At 37.9% G+C, this 20,150-nt stretch overlaps 1 protein-coding gene across 1 annotated transcript; it reads right to left on the bottom strand.

The window, feature by feature from the left end:
- Positions 1 to 3,407: 3,407 nt before the first annotated feature.
- Positions 3,408 to 20,068, bottom strand: KRCC1 (lysine rich coiled-coil 1). The gene is made up of 3 exons (XM_033125625.1): positions 19,843 to 20,068; positions 6,502 to 6,614; positions 3,408 to 4,694 (listed from the first exon to the last, which is right to left on the bottom strand). The coding sequence occupies exon 3, from the start codon at positions 4,670 to 4,672 to the stop codon at positions 3,908 to 3,910; it is 765 nt and encodes a 254-aa protein (XP_032981516.1). The 5' UTR covers positions 4,673 to 4,694; positions 6,502 to 6,614; positions 19,843 to 20,068; the 3' UTR covers positions 3,408 to 3,907.
- Positions 20,069 to 20,150: the final 82 nt, after the last annotated feature.

The following is a 20,150-nucleotide window of genomic DNA, read 5'->3' as shown; positions in this document are numbered from 1 at the left end:
GTACAAGGAGGCTAACTTTGAAAAGTAGCATGAGGGCAAGCACAGGCACTTTCCAAATCTAGCTCACATCATATTTGCTATCCTTCCATTGGCCAAAGCAGTTCCTAAGGCCAAGCCCCGCAGTATAGGAAGGGACGACCCAAGGGGCGGATGCAGGGAGGGAGAATTATTGCTGCCATCTCCCCCTACAACGAAATTATCATATATAACTTGTAAGTGTACAACTGGAATTCAAAACCAAGTTGTCAGGTTTGAAAGCTCAAAACTATCTTATAGAGTTATTGCCCAAGGTCTGATAATCATGCATTACCGAACCAAGTCAACCTTTTGTAACACACACCTGCAACTGTTAATAAACAAAAAGGACAGTTTTAAATGTTTGTTCTGCTTCATTGGTTGTTTTCTTTGGAGACTCCAAGTATATCTGGATCTCCTTTGCTTTTATCACCTTCTCACAAAAGTCGTATTATTTTTACTTTTATTGGATTATCATTATTCTTTTTATGGCGTCTATAATCTCTTTTATTCCTGTTAATTTTACTTTTATTTCTGAGATGATTTTTTTCTTTTACTAATTTTCTCCTGTGTTTGTCAGGGTCATTGTTGAGTAACTGTGTCTGGCTCAATGAATATTTTTGACTGGTAAATATAATTCCTTTTTCTTTACTGCACATTTTATTTTCCCTGGAATTAATAATTGTCCTTTTTCAGCTGCGTAGTTTTCTAGTCATTTTATTTCAGAGTTCTTTTTCTGCTTTACAAGTATGTGCTTCTTTCAAAGCTTTAACTGTTCTCTTATTCTCATTCAGCCTTGTTTGGCGTTAGGTTAGTTTTCATGTACTTTGTGTTCACATTTTACTGGTGTCTTGCCAAAATATTTTACAGTTCCTTTTTCTCTTATGACACTTTATGTGTGGCTAGATCATATTCCCCACCCCAACTCTCTTTTCCAAAGTTTAAATGAAATGTATTAACCTGGACTACTGGGGGGACATTTCCGTGGAAAGGGAAATGGCTGAGCATACCTTTCCCAGCTTCACGGCTTGAGGGTTCCCTCCTTGTTGTGAAGGGCTCACACTATGACTACTTCTCTGCCTCTCAGAACTACTCCTGGTTCAGACGTTTTTCTGCTCTATTTCTGCAAGTCTACAGGTCTTGCCTACCACGGTAGTATTCTTACCTCAGATGTTGTATTTTGCTGTTACAGTACTATCAGAATTCTGCTTCATCTTGGACCTTTCCCTGCTCCCTACTACTTGAACCTTCTCTTTCCCTTACCCCCAGTGTTACTTCCCTGATCAATTTGGTTTCTCAACCTAACACTTTTCAGGCAAGGCTTTGTCCTTCTGGAAGGACATATTTACTGGATATTTCTGAAATCCTCCGGGTTTAGATGATCATAACACTGTTCGATCTCTTCGTGTTCGTGTTGCAGGTTTTGCACTCACCAACTCAGAACCTGTGATGACTTCTTCCAGTTTTGCGCTTCTTCTCAGACCTATTTGTCCTGTTTGGCCCAGGGGTAAATGGTGGGTCTGGAAGGGGTGGTGGCAACGAAGATGAAGAGAACTGGGCAATAGGAAAGATAATTTGATGATATAACCAGGAGAAAGTACTGGTGGGTCTGCTGTAAGAGAGTAAGGGTCAAGTGTGATTTTAGTGATTTTTTTTGGCATGAACAATTGAGTTGGTGTTATTCGCACGAATGGGGAAAACTGGGGGAAGAATCACTGGTGATAAGGGAAGTAAGTGCTCTTTGGGTTCTAAATGGAAATATCAACGAATGCAGTTAGATATGAGTCTAGAACTTGGGGAAGGTCTAGTCCAGAAATAGAAATTTATAGAGGTCATCAACTGTCTTACTCAGTTTGGGCTGCTATAACAAATTACCACAGATTGGATGGCTGAGCTAGCAGCCTGGCCCCTTGTAAGGGAACTAACCCCAGTCATGAGGGCTTTAGCCTTATGACTAATTATATCCCAAAGGCCCAACCTCCATATACCATTACATTGGGGATTAGATCTCAATGTATGAATGTGGGAGCGAGGGAACGTTCAGTCCACAACATCAATATACTGAAATCACTTACGATGTGCAATTAGAAAGAGCAATGGTTTAGGACTTCATGGTGCATTTATAGGTGGGTGGAGGAGGAACCAGTAAAGACGACCATGAGAAGGAGGAGCTATGGAGGTAGGAAAAATCAGAAGTGGTGTTACAGAAGCTGAGAGAGGAGCATTTCAGAAAGGGGGACTGACCAACCCCAGATGGAAGCTACTGAGAGGCTGAATTGAGTACAAAAGAAAAATACCCATTGGATTTGACAATAAGGTCATCCCTGGAGACCTTGACAAGATCCGCCTCAGAAGTGTGGTAGGGACAGAAACCAGATCATAATAGATAGAGGAGAGAATGAGAGGTGAGACAGTGTAGACAGCTGAAGTCGGCATGTTTTGATGTGAAATAGAAAGGAGATAGCTGACAGATGGTGTGGGGGTCAGGGGCGTTTTTGTTATTTTGTTTTTTGAAGAGGGGAAACAGAAGCATGTTCGCATACGGATGGAATGATCCAGTAAAGGAAGAAATATTCATGGTGCAAAGTCCTTGAGAATGAAAGGGTGTAGGATCCAGTGTACAGTGGGTGGGGATGGGGGGGTTTGTCTTTAATAAGAGCAGGGCCAACTTGATTGGTAACAGAGAACAGAAGACTAGAGGGAAGTTTATAGATCTGGTGTAGGACAATGAGTAAGTCCCCTTTGCAGGCTTCTATTTTCTCACTGGAGTGTGAGGTGAGGTCATCAGCTGAGAGAAAGGGGCCTATATGGGAGGCAGTAGGGAGGAGAAGGTTTCAGGAGAGAGGGAAGACTATAAAAGACATTTCTGAGAGTGGGAAACTTACTAGGGCCACAGTTTAAAACAAAATGGCCCCTACCCCCTCTCCCTTCCTCCTTCCTTCCCTCCGTCCTTTCCATCCTTCCTTTCTTCCTTCACTATTGGGGCCCAGTGAGGTAGGAGGCCAGGCAAGGGGGTGACGGAGAGAGGGGTCAGGGATGAGCAAGGCAGCAGCGCAGCACAGGTCGGGAGACTGGTTACCTGCAGAGGACTGAGGGAGAGGGGTGGGGGAAGTGGGTTTAAATATGAATAGGCAGGGCACAGCAGATGAGGAATTTTGTAAGTGTAAAGTGTGCCCCGCCAACAACATCTTGCCTCTAAGTACAAACTGCGCAGTTATTGCTCTTCCAGAAGAAAGTCATCATGGAACGGGGAAAATCATTGATACAGAACAACAAATGTAGAAATCAGTATACTTTATTATAAACATTTCCAGAAAATAAACTGATTTTATATAAAGACTCTTTGAAACTTTTAAAACTATATGTAACCTAAGCTTATTTTTATTATAATGTATTTTGTTTTCCACTTTCTAATCTAGAAAATACAAAGAATTTCGAAAAAACAAAACACAGATGTAATATAGGAAAAACAAATCAATTCTAAATTGTTGTATAGAGAAAACTAATGAATATATGAGTAAGAATACCCCAAACCCAATCAAGAAATAGATTCTACAAAGCCTGTTAATCCTCCAGTTTAAAATAAATGACTTCACAAGGGAAAAATACTTCCATCATCATAGCAATTTGATGAATAAAAGCAAAGCCACTCTCATTAAAGGAAATTACATTTTATATAAAAAATGCAATAATACTTTTAGAAAATGAGGCAAAGTAATTTCCATGTTGGAGATCAAGCATACTAAATAAATACTTTCTGTTCCCTTGGCCTTCGCTACACGCTAAAGTGCCTGTTTACACGAGAAAAGTGGTATGAACATGAACATCATAAAACCAAGCTTCTCCTCAACTATTTTTTCAATTTATCCTCAGGAGAATCAACTCAAGAGCTTCAAAATCCAAGGATAGACTGGTCCCAAAGCATTTCCTCCTCTGTCCTTTCTTTGCCTTGCTCCTTTTTTTCTTTTCTACACTTACGTTCCTCTTTCTTAGAGGTGACATCTCGGCTTTTTTTCTCCTTTTGATTCTTAAGCTTTTTTGTACTGATCCTGACTGTTTCTACCTCTGTTTTGTTTCCTTGGAGGCTCTTGTCTAAATCTGTTTTATCACAACCTTTTTTCCTCTTATGCTTGGGCCTCTTCTCCTCTGTTTTTTCTCTGCCTTCTTCTACGTGCCTTTTTCTCTTCTGATGTATCTGTTTATGAGCGGCTGGATGGGCACTGGTGGTGTTTTCTGAGGAGAGGTGCTTATAAACTCCAGGCTCTACACTGTATGAGCTATAATTATACTCTTGCTGACTAAGGTTCAGGGGTACTGGTTTTTCTGAGAAACGATCCCTGGTGAATTGACAGTAGCTCAGGGAGTCTTGTCTTTGCCTATTGTAATGAGCTGGTAGCCACTGAGGGAACTGGTTTTCCACTGCTTGTGAAATATTGCATGTTCTTGAGTAGGTCTGGATGGTTTCAGTTGGGAATCTTTGATCAAACATTCTATACCTGGGTCTGGAATCAAATTCTTCTTTGTACCTCCAGGTTTCCAAATAGTCCTCTCTCATTTGTCTGAAACAAGTCTTTGGTTCTAAGCCTCTGGCTTTTTGCACTTTGATATAATCTTCAAGTTCATCTTGAAAAGAGTCGTATGTCTTTGAATGCTTCATTAGGCTGACAACAAGGGATTCTCTGTAGAGTAGATAGGAGAAAATTCTTACTAGATTATTGTATTCTGAGAATAACCTTTGTTCTTGAAGAGAGCTTAGAAGAAAATAAAGCCCAAACAAATTAAAACCTAATTCAGCATAAAAGTTAAATATCATGACATTATATGCCAAAAAGGAACATCAGGATAGTCAAATATCTTCCAGGCCACTCACAAGGAACTTTATCCTTCTCAGAAGTGGGATAAGATGGCAGAAAGGAGCTGATATACAGGATTCTGTTGTAGAGCTGAAAATGTAAGGCACGTGGAGATGTGTGGATAAGGACTACACATCCATGGTGGGTGGCCTGATCTAAATGTTCACAGATTTTCTAAAGTTCTGATTAATCAGTTTCTTGTATATTGTTTTCTAAGAGAAGTAGTAGAACCATGAAGAAGTAATTTGATCCTTAAAATCTTCAGTTAACGCAAACAAAACTAAATAAACCTACATACTCACCTGATTAGAGTATTGTAGAACGTAATACTAAAAGGACGTTTATAAAATGGTTTGGGAATGCCAGAAATTAGCAATTCAGCTCTGGGATAAACTCTTAGGTATAGGGCATGAGGGAAGGTGAGAGAAGAGTTCCGTCATCTCCTCTGTAATAGGGCTTGGATTCCATTCCGCTACTTCTGATTGGTGAAAAAAGCATTCTAGAATGCCTTCTGGTTTGTTCTCTATTAAACTACTGGTGGGAGGGTTAAGGGAGGAAATGGAGGTGAAAGCTAGGAGGGCACTTGTATTGAAGAAGAGAAAAGTTTCAGAAGAAATTCAGAGTAGATATACTAGTTTTTGTTTGCTTGTGATTCTTTTTCGGGGGGGGAGGGGCCAGCACTATTCCTGATTCTCTTCCTTTACCCTACCTAAAATCCTGCATAAGTACAAATACAGCAGAAAATGTACTTATTATGAGATGTTAATGCCCTATATCCTTTTGGTGATACATTTCTTCTCCAAAAATTAGGATGCAGCATAACCCATGCAGAACTGAACATTTCTTCCATTTAAAAGAAAAATAAGCCAGACATAGCATTCTAGACTCACTGATGATCAGCTATCTTTTCTGAAAATTTGAGATTACAAAGAAAGTCTACATGAAGTCTAATTTGATGAGTCAGAAAATTTAGCTACTATTCAAATTAAATAGTATAAAAATTCTGAAAATATTGTAACAAATATTTGATTAAATATAAGCAAAAGATTTGAACAGACACTTCAGAAAACAATATATACAAATGGCCAATAAATACATGAAAAGATATCATTAGTCATCAAGTGAATATCAATTAAAACCATAATGAGATTCCACCATGTACTCACTAGAATGACTGATATGAAAGACTGAGTGTTGGTGAGGATGCAGAAAAACTGAAATTCTCATTGTTGGTGGAGAAGTGAAACAGTACAACCACTTGAAAAACAGTTTGGCAATTTCTGAGGAAGTTAAACATACACCTACCATATGATGTGGTTATTATTCTACTTCTAGATATTTACCCAAAAGGAAATGTATGTCCATACAAAGACTTCTACATAAATAATCATAGCAGGTTTATTTGTAATAGCTCCAGAAAAGAAAACACCCAAATGTTGATCAACAGGTGAATGGATAAATTAAATAAATGGTGGTGTAACTATACAATGGAATACTATCAGTGATAACAAAGAATAAACTATTGATACACTCAACAACACGGATGAACCTTGAAGACATGCTAGTGAAAGAAGCCAGTCCCACAAGACCACAGATGGTGCAGGGATCAATAAAGAAGTAAATGGAAACTTACCCTTATCAGGCTGAGAACTTGGTGAAGAAATCTGATCATATTCACCCGTTAATTGCTTCAGTTTCTTAGCACAGACTTTACCCAAATAGTGAGACTGGGCAACAACTGGGGAGCTAAAAAACATGATACAGAGATCACAGTATTTATTTTTGTCCACTATTCCACTTCCAGTCACCTGAAACCAACCACAATCTTGTTACAAAGATGAAATAATTTGAAGTTTAGAAGTATATCATCAACACCGTTCAATCATCCGAAAATTCACGAAATCCATCTTCAATTTCTTATCATTTTGCTTTCTGTAACTGTGAAAGTAAAGCTCACTTTTCGAGTATGTATTTTACCCAGAAAATTAATATTTTGTTTATTTTACAGGAATGTACCCCAAATGTACACCTCTAAATTTGAAGATAATAATTTTTAATATAGTTAATCTGAACTCAGAGTTTAAGAATAGTTTTGCTTGCTTTCAAATCAAGTATCAGCTTCAGTAGAAATAATCCTGATTTAGAAGCCCTTTATTTTCAACCTACTTCATAATGTGAAATCCTTTGTGATTCTAAACTATATTATTATTCCACATATGCCTTTTACAACAGGTATCTGTAAAAATTCAGTCTTTGTTTATTCAATGTGGTATTGATGAATAAAATAAAGGGAGGGAAGATAGAAGATCATATTAAACATTTGAGGTAGTATTTTTAATCTTCATTTCATATACCACCTCACATCTTAATTTCCTGAGGGCTTAGAAGACTATAGTACTAGCTTTTTGCTCATTAGAATTTTAGTATGAAAACATTTAGTAAGCCTCTAATATTAAATATGGTCATATATTTTCACTTAGTCCAGAAAATACCATTCTGAAGGAGGAGAAGTTACTGGGATAGCCGTAGGAGTCTGCACTTTATGGAAATTATCTGAGAAACCATTATTGAAAGGCTGGATTGAGAAATCCAGCCTTGGAATTTTGTTTTTTATAGAAGACAATATCAAGAAATGTAGACCATTTTAAGATAGTCACTGATTCTAATTATACCACTAATGCCGTCTGAGAATCCCATGGGGGAACACAAACCTCCAGTGTTGGTACAAACACAACCACAGGCAAGGATCACTAAACAAAGCTCAGACAAGCCACTCAAAGCTATAGTTATACTCACATATTAACTTCTAGAACTTCTGCTAAAAGTGTTTCTCACCACAATAAATAATCTATGTCAAAATTACTACATTTACACTTGAGGTCTATACAACTTCCTAAAGGTCCTAACAGATGAAATTTTATTTTATAGAAGTTTACAAGTTCATAAATACAATGTCAATCATGGAACATCAAAACATTTTCTATGCAGCCATTTAAATGAATGAGTTGGAACCACATATACTGTCATAGAGAAATGTCCATATATTATATTGAGGGGGAAAAACAATATATAGAACTGTATCTACCTACCTACCTAATGATCTATTGATTTAAAACCCAATTTTAATATAAAAACACTCAACATACAGAACGAAAAATTAAATAAATACTTATGTATTTACTGTAAGGAAGGAGTTAACAGAGCTGGCTATAACCCATTCACTCCCTTTCCTGGGGAGGGGAAGAGGGAAGAAGGCAGGTGACCTCTGAACCTCGGAGTAAAGAGCCTAACAATATTTGCTAGGAGGAAGGGAACTTGTTTCTGAAATGCCTTTAGCAAGATGTCCCTGGCTAAGGATTACCTACAATAGGTAAATCCAGGATCTCTGAGGCATAATCCCCGTTCTACAGTTCTCTGGGATATAAAATGCAGGTGATGTATAATTTACACACTCCCACTGTGTGAGGCGACCTTCACTTAGAAACCTCATCTATTATTCTGGACCAGAGATGAACGATCAATGTGGGAAAACCTGGTTTGAGGAGCCACCTTCCACGTACTACAGACATCTCTGCTTCATTAGAGCCTCTTGATTGCTTGTACCCTTGAAGTAATTAGTAAACCTTGATAGCAGGTAATATTACCGATTCTTGTGGGTCTGATTTGATAGTCTGATCTAGTGTGTTAGTTCAGTACCCATAGAAAATAATCTGAAAAGATATACACTAAACTTAATGGGGTCTGGGAAATGGGGTTAGGAAAGGAGTAGGTAAGAACATTTAACATTTTGCTCTCTGCACAAGTCTGTATTGTTTTAATTTTTGCAAAGACCATATATTACTTTGTAATTAAATACTCCAAAAATTTTTAATTTAAAGGTTCTATGGGATATCTTCAAATTAAGCTTAATTTTTAGTACCAGTGTACAGATTAAAAGGTTTGCTTAAAAATATTATGTTCAAGAACTGTAAATAAACATTTTAGAAATATTTAAAAAATATTTCTCAATTACATGTAGTATCTCTCTAAATTATTTTTTAGTTGTGTTAAAGTATATAATTTAATTACATTTGACTTTAAAGTCAGCAAGTTAAAAAGGTTAACTAAAAGGACTTTCAGAACTTCCCTTGCTTCAGAGTCACTATGTACAGCCTGACCATGATGATGTGACATTGTTTTTTCTATTAAAAATATTTGATAAGAACTGGTAAATATTGTCTTTTGGTGACAACCAAAACTTAGTATAGATGGAAAGTTTACTGAAGACTAGTCATTTAGAAGTTCAAGATACTCTAAAACAGAACAATGATTTCCCTCTCTATTCAACCCATAATACTAGATTTCTCATTTCTAAAAGTTAATGTTCTAAGCTGCATAAATGAAAAAAAAAAGGGGGGTGGAGGGTTGTATGGAAAGTAACCTCACAGAGTGATCTGATCATAAATTCCTAACTGGGCAGGTCTTGGTGGATAGTCACGCCCCAGGAATATAACATCTTTATTAAAGGTTTAACTTTGCTTTAAGCTAAGCCTGTCCATCGTTTCTGTGCATCTAGGTTAACACACCTTGGAAATAAGTGGTAACCACCCTCAAGAGAGCACATAATATTATTAACTATCCTGCAATCCAATCCCTGCCTTGCTGTCCCCCATCTCCATGTTATCTTCCTTATGTTACCTCCTTAATCTCAAGTGCATAAAAGAAGCTGCAAAATTGTTACTGTCTGGAGCATTTGAGATCTTGCTCCCCGGCATATGCTGTCAGTTTGGCTCAAATACACTCATAAAAATTCTCTACAGGTTTGGATGTTTCTTACGTTGACAACTTACACTAAGGTAAAAAACTTGGAGTCACCTTGAAGTCCTTTATCCACCAAGCTCTTTATTTTTAAAATCTCCATTAAATAGTATCATATTCCCAAGTTCAAAATCTCAGCCATATTTCTCCCTATCAAGTCTGGACTCATGTCAAGTCTAGCTTTATAATTTTTTTTTTCCAAATTTATCCCTTCATTTTTCAATTCCCATTAACACTACTTAGTTTAAGTTCTCCATGCCTTTGGGCTTTATTAAACTTTATCACTCTGAGTTTTGTCTTCAAGGTACTATGGTGGATACGTACTGTGGGACTGTACAGGGAAAAAAGAGATGAATATTTATTGACTACTGTATGCCAAACAAGATAATAGATTATTCTTTCAGACTTTTACCTCTGCAAGACAACGGGAATTTCCCACATTTTGAAGATTAAGACTTCAGGATTCAAAGAAATTAAAATAAATTGCCATGTGTTAATTGATTGAGCTGGATCTTAAACCTTGATTTATTTTGACTTTTTCCATTATATATACACATAGCTGTTCCACACATTGGGAATTATAAATAAGGGAACAAGATAATTCCTAAGATCAATGAATTTGTAATTTTATAAAAATGATAGGCAAAGAACTATAATGCAGGACAAAAATCGTGTTAAGTGCTCTAAGACAAAGGAAGGTACGTCTTTTTGCTAAGGGATTTGGGAAAGGCTTTGTAAAGAATGAATTTGGATAGATCCTTAGGAGATGGGTAAAATTTAAAGAAAATAAAAATGAAATTTCTGGGGGCAGCCGGTTAGCTCAGTTGATTAGAGTGTGGTGCTCTTAACAACGTTGCCAGTTTGATCCCCACATGGGCCAGTGTGAGGTGCGCCCCCCACAGCTAGATTGAAACAACTACTTGACTTGGAGCTGATAGGTCCTTGAAAAAAACACTTATATAAATAAAATTAAAAAAAAGAAAAGAAAAGAAAGGGTATTCTGGAGGATGGAAAAACATTATAAAAGCTGTATCTGCATTACGAAAACAAGATATGCATTAAGGGCCGTAAAAGACAGTGCTGTAAGAGTGCGGCCAGATCCTAATAGGCCTATTTGGGCATTTGAGATTAATTCTGCAGTCAACAGAGGAAGAAAACAGTCAAAATGGGGATATTGGTAAGGAGGGTGTTGCAGGCAAGAGATTACTGGACTGAACCAGGAACATGGTAGTGAGGACAGAAAAGAAGGGAAGAATTGAAGAGACATTCTACAGGTGGAATCAAAGGAATTTGATAGCTGGGGAGAGAGCAGATACAAGAGTGGGGAAGCAGGAATAATCCTAAAGCTTTGATCCTACATAATGTTATATTTGTCAGAATGAAGAGGAAGAAGAGTTATTGCTATTGCTGTTGTTATTATTCCCCAGAAGGAGGGAAGTGAGGAGTGGAGTGGAAAAGCATACATAGTATTCAAAAAGATGAATTTGATTTTAAAATAAACTCAGATTCCATCAATAATCTTTCACATTTTTCCTTTCTTTCCCTCTATGTCCCATTCCTCTATAGCAGGGGTGTCCAAACTTTTTTCAACGGTTTTCCCCAAGGGCCATATGCGGTAAAATACACAAACAGCCGGGCCACTCACTGGAGGTGAAGTACGTATTGCCTCACGTGGTTTTATTTAAGTAAACTAAATGTATTTTTGGAATTTGCTGCGGGCCAATTAACAATGGATCATGGGCCACAGTTTGGACACCCTTGCTCTATAGTATATTCAATTCCTCTATGTGGAACTGGGTTTAAATAACTTGCAGGTGTTCTATGTACCTTGAAATTCCTTACAAATTAAGATTACAAATTAACATAGTTGGGCATTTGAACTAATTGTATATGTTCAAACTTCAGTGAACATAGTGGGCAACAGGAACCATTAGAGAAAAGAAAGAAGGCGTGGTAGTAAATTCTAGGCGTTATAGAAATCTTCCTTGGGAAAATTTGATGCTACTTCTATTTTTTAATTTTATATTATTTTGCATAATGAATACTATTTATTCATTACAAAGGTTGTATTTTTCAGGTTGTATGTAGCAGGTACTGTTTAAGCACTTATAAATAGCAACTAATTTTATCCTCTGAAGAACTCTGTGGGCTAAGTGCTATTATTATCCATAGTTTATAGAAGAAACTGAGGCATAGGAAAGTTAAGTTAGTAAATGACAAAGGCTGTCTGGCTCCAGAATCTGTTACCGTTTTGCTCGGCTGCCTTTCTAACTAATTTAAAACTTCTCAGTTCACATTCTGAAATCTACTTCTCCCTTTTGAAAACGAAAACATTTTCTGATCTCCAGGCTTTACACATTTCTGCATTTAAAGAATAGAAAAGCAAGCCATAATGGGAGAAAACATTTCTTCCCATTTCATATGTCAAAGGACTTATATCTAAATTACATAAAGAACTCTTATGATTCACTAAAACAAATTCAATTTAAAATGGGCAAAAGATTTGAACAGACACTTCAGAAAAGAATCCATATTTACAGCCAAGGTGAGATACCACTGCACCATCACTAGAATGACTAAAACTAAAAAGACTGAAAATATCATGTGTTGGTAAGGACATCAGACAACAGAAAAGCCCACACATTGCTAATTAGGACTTAAAATGGTACAACTCTGCAAAGCAGTTTGACAATTTCTTTAAAAGTTAAACATCTACAATATGACCCAGTCATTTCACTCGTATTTGCCCAAGAAAAATGAAAACATATGTCTATGCAAACACCTGTACATGAATGTTCATGACAACTTTGTAATAGCCCCAAACTGAAACAACCCTAATGTCTGTCAAGAGATGAATGGATAAACAAAATGTGGTATATCCATATAATAGAATTATTCAGCAATAAATAGGAATAAAATAGCAATGCACACATAAATTTCAAAAACCATCATGCTGAATGAAAAACACAAGAGTACCTACTGTATGATTCTATTTATAAATAGTTTTAGAAATGCAAACTAAGGTGATAGAAAGCAAGTTAGTTGTTGCTGGGGACAGGGCTGGAGGGAGGAATGGATTGTAAAGGAGCATGAGAAAACTCCTGGAGTTGATGGAAATATTTGGCATTTTGTTTACGATGGTGGTTTCATGGCATGTCAAAAACTCACTGACTTGTATACTTTAAATATGTAGTTTATTGTCAGTATACCTCAGTAAAGTGCATTAGAGAACTTAAAGATCTATAGTGGCTGTTTTCGAAAAAGAAATAATTCCAGCTTAACGTGTTATACTGGATTTTTAAATGTTGGCTTTGTTTTCACATCGGTCATCCATCTAAGGAAGGCCAAGTCACCTATGCAGAGCCACTGCCTGTCATAGGACGTTCCTTACCTCATTGCTCCTGGGAGCCAGATGCAGGAACTCTAGAGTTAGTCCTGGCATTTATTAGCTGTGTAAGCTTGGTCAATGTTTCAACCTGTCTGTGCATTAGGTTCCTCATCTCTAAAATCGGAATATAATAAATACCTCAGAGCTGTTGTGAGCCTTAAAGAAATTCATGTATATAAAGTGCTTAAAAGACTGGATGGCACATAGTAAGAGCTTTATGAGTGAGCTACTTTTATTACTTAGGATTTCATCTACAGTAGTACCTCGGTTTTTGAATGTCTCTGTTGACAAACATTTCAGTTTATGAACGCCATAAATCCACAAGTAAATGCTTCAGTTTGTGAACATGTCTTGGAAGTCGAACAAGTCACGCTGCTTCTGCTGGGTGCAAAATCCTGAGGCCTAGCTCTCGGCTGTTTTCGAACTTTCAGAACTCGAATGGTCTTCTAGAACGGATTACGTTAGAAAACTGAGGTACCACTGTATTTAACTGTCATAGTGAAATGTTCTCCTAACCAATTATTCCAGTTAACTACAAAAAGTCAAATAAAGGAGGGGTAAACAGGGCAGGTGTGCCAGTAAGGATTATTTAATTCTTTGTATTCTGAGCTAACTCCTGTTTTAGAGGGACTTTTTAAAACAAAAGCTTAAAGTTAGACTTTATCCTTATTGTCTTTTCTGATTTTGAACCAACTCTTTGAAGATTTCAGTTTATGTCCTGTGATAACGTGTGTTTTATATACTTTAAAACCCAAGAGAGTATGGAATATCAAGCAGAAACAAGTAGGGATTCTAGCTATTTTATTAACTATTTACAGCCTAGTATTAATTAGGTCCCAAGCAAGAAATAGTTATTGTTGATTAAACTCATCTGTAGTATTTTTTAGATGTACCTTCTAAAATTTTGGGGAAAAAAATCTAGCAAAATTCTGAAAACTTGATGTTCCTATTTGCACTGCATCTACACCACGAACCTAGTTATAGATGAACACCCACAGTGCCACTTACTTCCACAAAAAATATCATAGTAGAAAGACAAAGAACATGGAATCTTTTATTTTGGAGAAATGAAACTATGTAGGTTGTTATTCAACAGCTATGCAAAGCTTGGTCTTTTTTATTTCAGTAAAGATACATAAAGCCATTGTGAAAGTTAAAGTAATAAAAACACTGCACATAAACTGCTGTGTTAAATATGAAACAAATGAGTAATATGAATTACTCATAATTCAAAACTACCTAAAAATATACCTTAATAAAATACTAAGAACTACTCTGCTTTTCCTAATTCAAGACCTATCAGAGAGAATTTGTTCCAATCCAACAACCCATTTAGAAATTGCAAAACCTGAATTTTTGCATTGTATGAAATGTTTTTAGTATCAGGTTTCATGAATAAATCAACTGAATTTGAGTGAAAAATTTAATAAAAATTTTCATACCCCACAGCACATTATTTGTGTTGTGACATGGCATTTAAACATAATACAGCACAAAGGTTTTTTTTTTTTTTAATGTTTATTAAAAATCATTAATCTTTGAAGCAAGAAAATTTTGCGGAAATTAGGATGCTAATTTGGTTAGTATTAGGTGTAAGTAAGCTCAATTCTTCACCTTTAATAAAGATACCAAATAAATGACATGGTCCTATACTTTTAAATCTAATTCACTAAGAAGCATTAGAAGACATTTTACATCTTTCCATTATATGCATCTTCTTTCTCTCAGCAATGTTATGTAACAGTCTCTGCAAAAAAGTATTTTATGGTTTTTGATGCATATAAATAGTATTTTTTAAAAATCTCAATTTCTAATTCTGTGTTGCTAACATTTAGAAATTTTGTAATATTAACCTTGTATTTTGTGCTCTTGCTAAACTCACTTATTATTCGAGTAGCCTTTTCCTAGATGCTTTGACGTTTTATATACAGATGATCTTATCATCTGCAAATAAAGACAGTGCAATTTCTTCCTCTCTAGTCTGTATACCTTTGATTTCTTCTTCTTGCCTGATTGTATGGCTAGGACCTCCAGTACAATACCGAACAGAATTGGTGAGAATGGGCACCTTCCCTTGTTCTTCTGAGTTTTGCAATCTTATAATACCATTGTAATCTTAGGTAAGACTAAGCAGAGCAGTGCAGTAAGTTTTACGACACTTGGTAAGTGATCCTGCTATATTTGCCAAAGCATGTTTTTAATTCCTTTTAACCCCTGAAGATCAAATACCATTTAAGGAGTTTTTAGAGATCTTAATTGTGCTAGAAATGCAGCCCAGTACCTGTCAGCATCATGAATACTCTTAGCTATATTAGTTATTAACCTTGATTTTTCAGGAACTGAGATTAGTATCTGATTTATGAGTTTCCCAAGCTCTTGCCATTTCATACTAATACAACAATCATAAAAATAACTAAGAGCTTACTATAGCATATTTTTAATGACTAAATACCAAGGAATTAACAAAAATCATTAATTGGGAGTACTAGTTACACCTTTAATATAAAATTTGTTTTTAACTAAGTCTTTGAATACTTATAAATATGCTGTGGCTAGCTAGCTCAAGGATCATGCTTGTGAAATTAATTTTACTTGGATCCAAGGCAGCCATCCTACATCAGAATGCCATCAAATGTACGCCATTCCTTCCAAAGGATTAATAAATGTGAATAGGTCTGTAAGAAGGGGAAAAAAATCAGTGCTCAAGTCCTAACATATGTGTGATGAATACAGAGGGGAAATCCTAAGTTAGTCATTTTAACATGCTTAGTCAATATTTTTCATATTGACACCTACTAAAGGCAGATCTGATGCTGACAATCATTAATGTCTTTCCAGACCTCCTGCCCCCCAATCATTCTATCCAGCTGCCAACATTAGACTTGCATGATAATGTACTCTGGTATGTCCGTAGCAGGTATGTCCTGGGCAGAGATAAGATTTATACAAAACAATGTACTACTCCTGATGTCTCTCAGGAGTCTGGCTAATCCATATTTAAAACTGCATTTTCTCCAGTTACTCTTTGTTCCCCCCTAATTTCACTAACAAACATTACTGCTTAGCTCCTTAAAAGGGCTGTACCTAATTCATCTGTGTATGTCCTTCGTACTGAGCATAATACCTGGTACATAGGTGGAGCTCAATACATGTTTTCTGAATAAATGTAAGAAGGGCTATTAGCTAGATTTTCTGTCACTTGACTCGAATCTCTGCTTAATATCATAAAAATAAAGGGAAAACATTTTTAGGTGATTGCTGTGTAAATGAGTCAATGATTCTGTAAGTCAGAAATGTCCATTCTGGAACTGAGTCCATTTAATTTTTTTATTCCTTAAAAAAAGGCAGATAAGCAACAATTGTTTGTTGCGGTTTTGTTTTTACAGATTTCTCAGGAATAGTTACTGAGTGAAAACATTTTTAACTGTCAAAAATATTTGAGAAACCTCACTGAATGAATTATAAAGTATCCTGGAAAATCTTACTTTGCCATATAAGTCTGGTGATGGGGTATTTCTTTTGTTTTTTGTAATTGAGTTTATTTCTCAATGTCCTATTTGTAATCTTATACCTTCTATATATTCCCTGCTTGCCAATTTTTAATCCTTACTGACATCTCTTCATTATCAAGCCCGATACAGATGAGCTCCTCCTGAAGAGTATTACAGCTATAGGTGAAGATGAACAAACAGATGGTTTTCAAATCAGTCTTAATGGTCCCATCAGGATTTTGAAAGTGAGAGTGGAATTTTAATAACTGGAAGCACAACAATTCTTTGATACCTTTTGGAGGAATCTCCTAAAGAGATTTTTATTTTTTAAGAAAAATAAGAGAAGTAACAAGCAACATTTTTTTTTTCTTCTTATTTATGTATTCTTAATTGGCCATTATTTAAGGCTCTTATAAATATCTAAACTAAATAAATAGAGTCTTACAAGTGTTTTAAATAGTATATCAAATATTTACCATTTGTTAAGTAGCAGTTAACTGAACAGTTGATGAAGGATATTTACCTGAAATAAAGTGATGAGGTAACTTTTTAGGTACTAAATTATATTTTGTTTTTCAAATCCTACTGAATAATCTCAATCCTAACTCAACAGAGATTTCATTGCTTTCTGAATGTCATCTGATGGCCATTATAGGTCAAAGTTTCATGTTTTATGAATTGCCATTCTAGTACACAGCGAAGCTGTGGAATGATTATCAACATGGAACTGTAAACGAGTTCACAATTTTAAAGCTGTCAAGGACCTCAGAGTTTAACCTCAACACTACTGACATTTTGGTAGGAGAATCCTTTGTTTTGTGTGTGTGTGTCTGGCGGGGACTGCCCTGTGCATTTTAGGATGTTTGTAGCATCTCTGGCCTATACCAAACAGATGCCAGTAGCACCTACTCCCACCTTGCCCTTCCTTCCTTGCCCAGTGGTGAAAACCAAAAATGTCTCCAGACATTGCCAAATGTACTCGGGGTGGGGGTGAGGGTGAGGGGGTGGGGCAAATTTATCCTTGGTTGAAAACCACTCAACTGGGCTAATCCAATCCCCCTTTCCACAGATGACAAAACTCAAAGAAGTTTTGGACTTTGAAAGGTTGAAAGAAAAGCTTGGGATTTACTCAAGGTCATACAGCTAGTGGAGAAACTAGAACTAGAACCTATTACAAGACTCCTGTTCCAGTATTATTATACTACCCAGAAGTGGTATAGGAAGGTTATTGGTAGCCCTGTGTGAACTGACATCAAGTCTTCAGTAATTCTGCACATATTCAGGCATCACAAAAAACAAACAGAAAATGCCAAGTCAGGCAAAAAGCTGTTTTTTCATGAGAAACTATTGCCAAATCTTCCTATGATCTGGCTATGGGAACCAAATTGTACTGTAGACTTGACACTTATAAACTGCTCAGGCTTACTTGTTGGTGAGAGGCAGGATGTTTGGTATGAACAAAAATCTAGGAGATCTTGTTTTTTATATCAACAATGACACTAACCCAGGCTGATTGAAGAAACTAAATCTAGTCTTCCAAATTGTCCTAAGATACTTAATGGAATATCACTTGGTTGCAATGAATTTCTAATTTCCATTTTTAGTGAATGAAATTTATATAAAGTGTACACAATAATGTTTTAAGAAATTTACATTTTACTACTTTGCTTTTCCTCCAAAGTGAAAAGTTTAAAAGATTATGGAATAGCACGCAAAAATAGTATTATGCAAGAAGGTAAAAATGAAATTATTTTTATGAGGTTTTTATATTTATAGGTGTCCCTCCAGGAGAAAGTAATTAAATTATTCGACAAGGCTTTGGCGTGTTTCACCATCTTTCACTCCGGAGACAAGAAAAGCAACGTAAGGCAATACAGCAAATGCTAAAAGTTAATTATTAAATTAAAGAGGGCTAAGTGTTTTACTGAAGCACTCTGCAGTGGATTTACGCTTCAGCTAAAATCATTTCCCAAACTGCCTTACATACAGCCTTATCTCATAGGCTGTTCGCCGCTATAGTCTTAAATCTCTCTTAGATTGAGACGATCAGGAAATAGTTTTTGGTGTTAGGGGAAATGTGTTGGTGAGAACTTTAAAAACTTTTGGCAGGACCACTCCTTCCAAACCCCTGCACACAGAGACTTGAACAAATTTTCACCGTGGCCTCCCGAAGCCTACGGCAGAATACCTGGGAGGACGCAGCCCCTGAGGGTCTTACAGGAAAAGCTCGGGGCTGTCAAAGAGAGATGTACGGTTTGTCCCAGCCAACACCGGATGGTAGGGGAGGTTCCTGATCTCTCTCTGTTAAGAGTACTTACTAAAGAGCTTTCGGCTGTGAATCCTTCCTCCCACCCTTGAAGATGTGGATCTCCTACAACTCGGTGGCCTCTCTCCCAAGGACCTGAAAGTCATTCCTTTGAAATGCAATCATCAGGGAGGCAGGCGGGCCTCCCAGTCACGGTGGGAGGGCAGAACCCTCCTTTCCTTAATGCCACCAAGCAGACAGAGCTAACTGCATTCACACTGACTCACCCTTTGCAATGTTTCACTCCCTTGAATCTACTTGAACCCCACTTCTCTCCGATTCCTTCATTTTCCCTGTAAAACGCCCAGTCACCGCTGGGTAAACCAAATAAAGTCTGCTGTCACCGCTCTAAGGCCCGGCTTTGTGATCTTTGACACTGGTACCTAACATAGTAAAACGCAGACTATCCAGATAGGCCTGTAAATCTCAGAAGCTTGTTTTACAGGGTGTGATCTTCAAAAAGCCAAGGAAAACTCTCCAAAGTGATCCCTCAAAGCCCTCTTTCCTTCCCCCGGGGCCTGCCCAACTTGAAGCTCCCACGCTACTTCCTACTCTACCCAGATTCCTAACCCCACGTCTAATTGTCCTATGTACCTGCCAGGAGGTCGAATGTCACCCAACGGAGGTTTGCTTCCTTCCACGTCTCGGGCCTTTCATCCCATCTCTGTCCCCTCAGTCTTGGGGTTTCCTCATCAATGCCCCTTCCTTTTCGCAGACACTCGAGAACCACAGCCTTTTCTACCTGGCCACCTCTTTCCCACTCACACCTCGGCCTCCTGAAGGCGGAGGCGCCCCTTTGCCCTCCACGCTCCACTTGGGGGCCCTGGCGCCCCTCTCCGCGGGCGGCGGGTGGTGAGGGGCCTCCGGCCCCGACGCTGTCGGCCATTTCGTACTCGGGACGGGCCCAGCGGGCTTGGCGCGCAGGGGTTTACTGGGCCGCCGAGTTGAAGGGCTGAAGCCCGGGCCGCCCCCGCCGCCGGGGCGGGAACTCACCTTCTTTGAGGCAGGGGCGGGCGTCTACAACTACTGTCCCCCTCCCCGCCAACGCCGCCGGCCTGGGGTAAGGCCGAGGTGGAGGTGGCGGAGAGGCAGGGACACCCGCTGCCGCCAACGCCGCCTCCGCCGCCGAGCAGGCGAGGTGGAAGGAGGAGGCGGAGACCCGGGCTCCGGAGGGGAAGTCGCCGCCACCACCCGCGGCTGACTGGACGGCGCCGACGCCATGGCGGCGAGCCCCTTTAGCCCCGCCTTCCTGTTTGCTCCGCCCCCTGCGCCATCCTGCTCCGGGGCCCCGCGGCACCCCG

This window comes from Rhinolophus ferrumequinum, chromosome 13 (genome assembly GCF_004115265.2).
Source record: "Rhinolophus ferrumequinum isolate MPI-CBG mRhiFer1 chromosome 13, mRhiFer1_v1.p, whole genome shotgun sequence".
NCBI lineage: Eukaryota > Metazoa > Chordata > Mammalia > Chiroptera > Rhinolophidae > Rhinolophus > Rhinolophus ferrumequinum.
Note: the sequence above shows the minus strand (reverse complement) of the source record. Positions and strands in the feature narration are given on the sequence as shown.

Bases quoted from the DNA above. Each gene is read 5' to 3' on its own strand.
- KRCC1 (XM_033125625.1), bottom strand. From the start codon at position 4,672: ATGAAGCATTCAAAGACATACGACTCTTTTCAAGATGAACTTGAAGAT.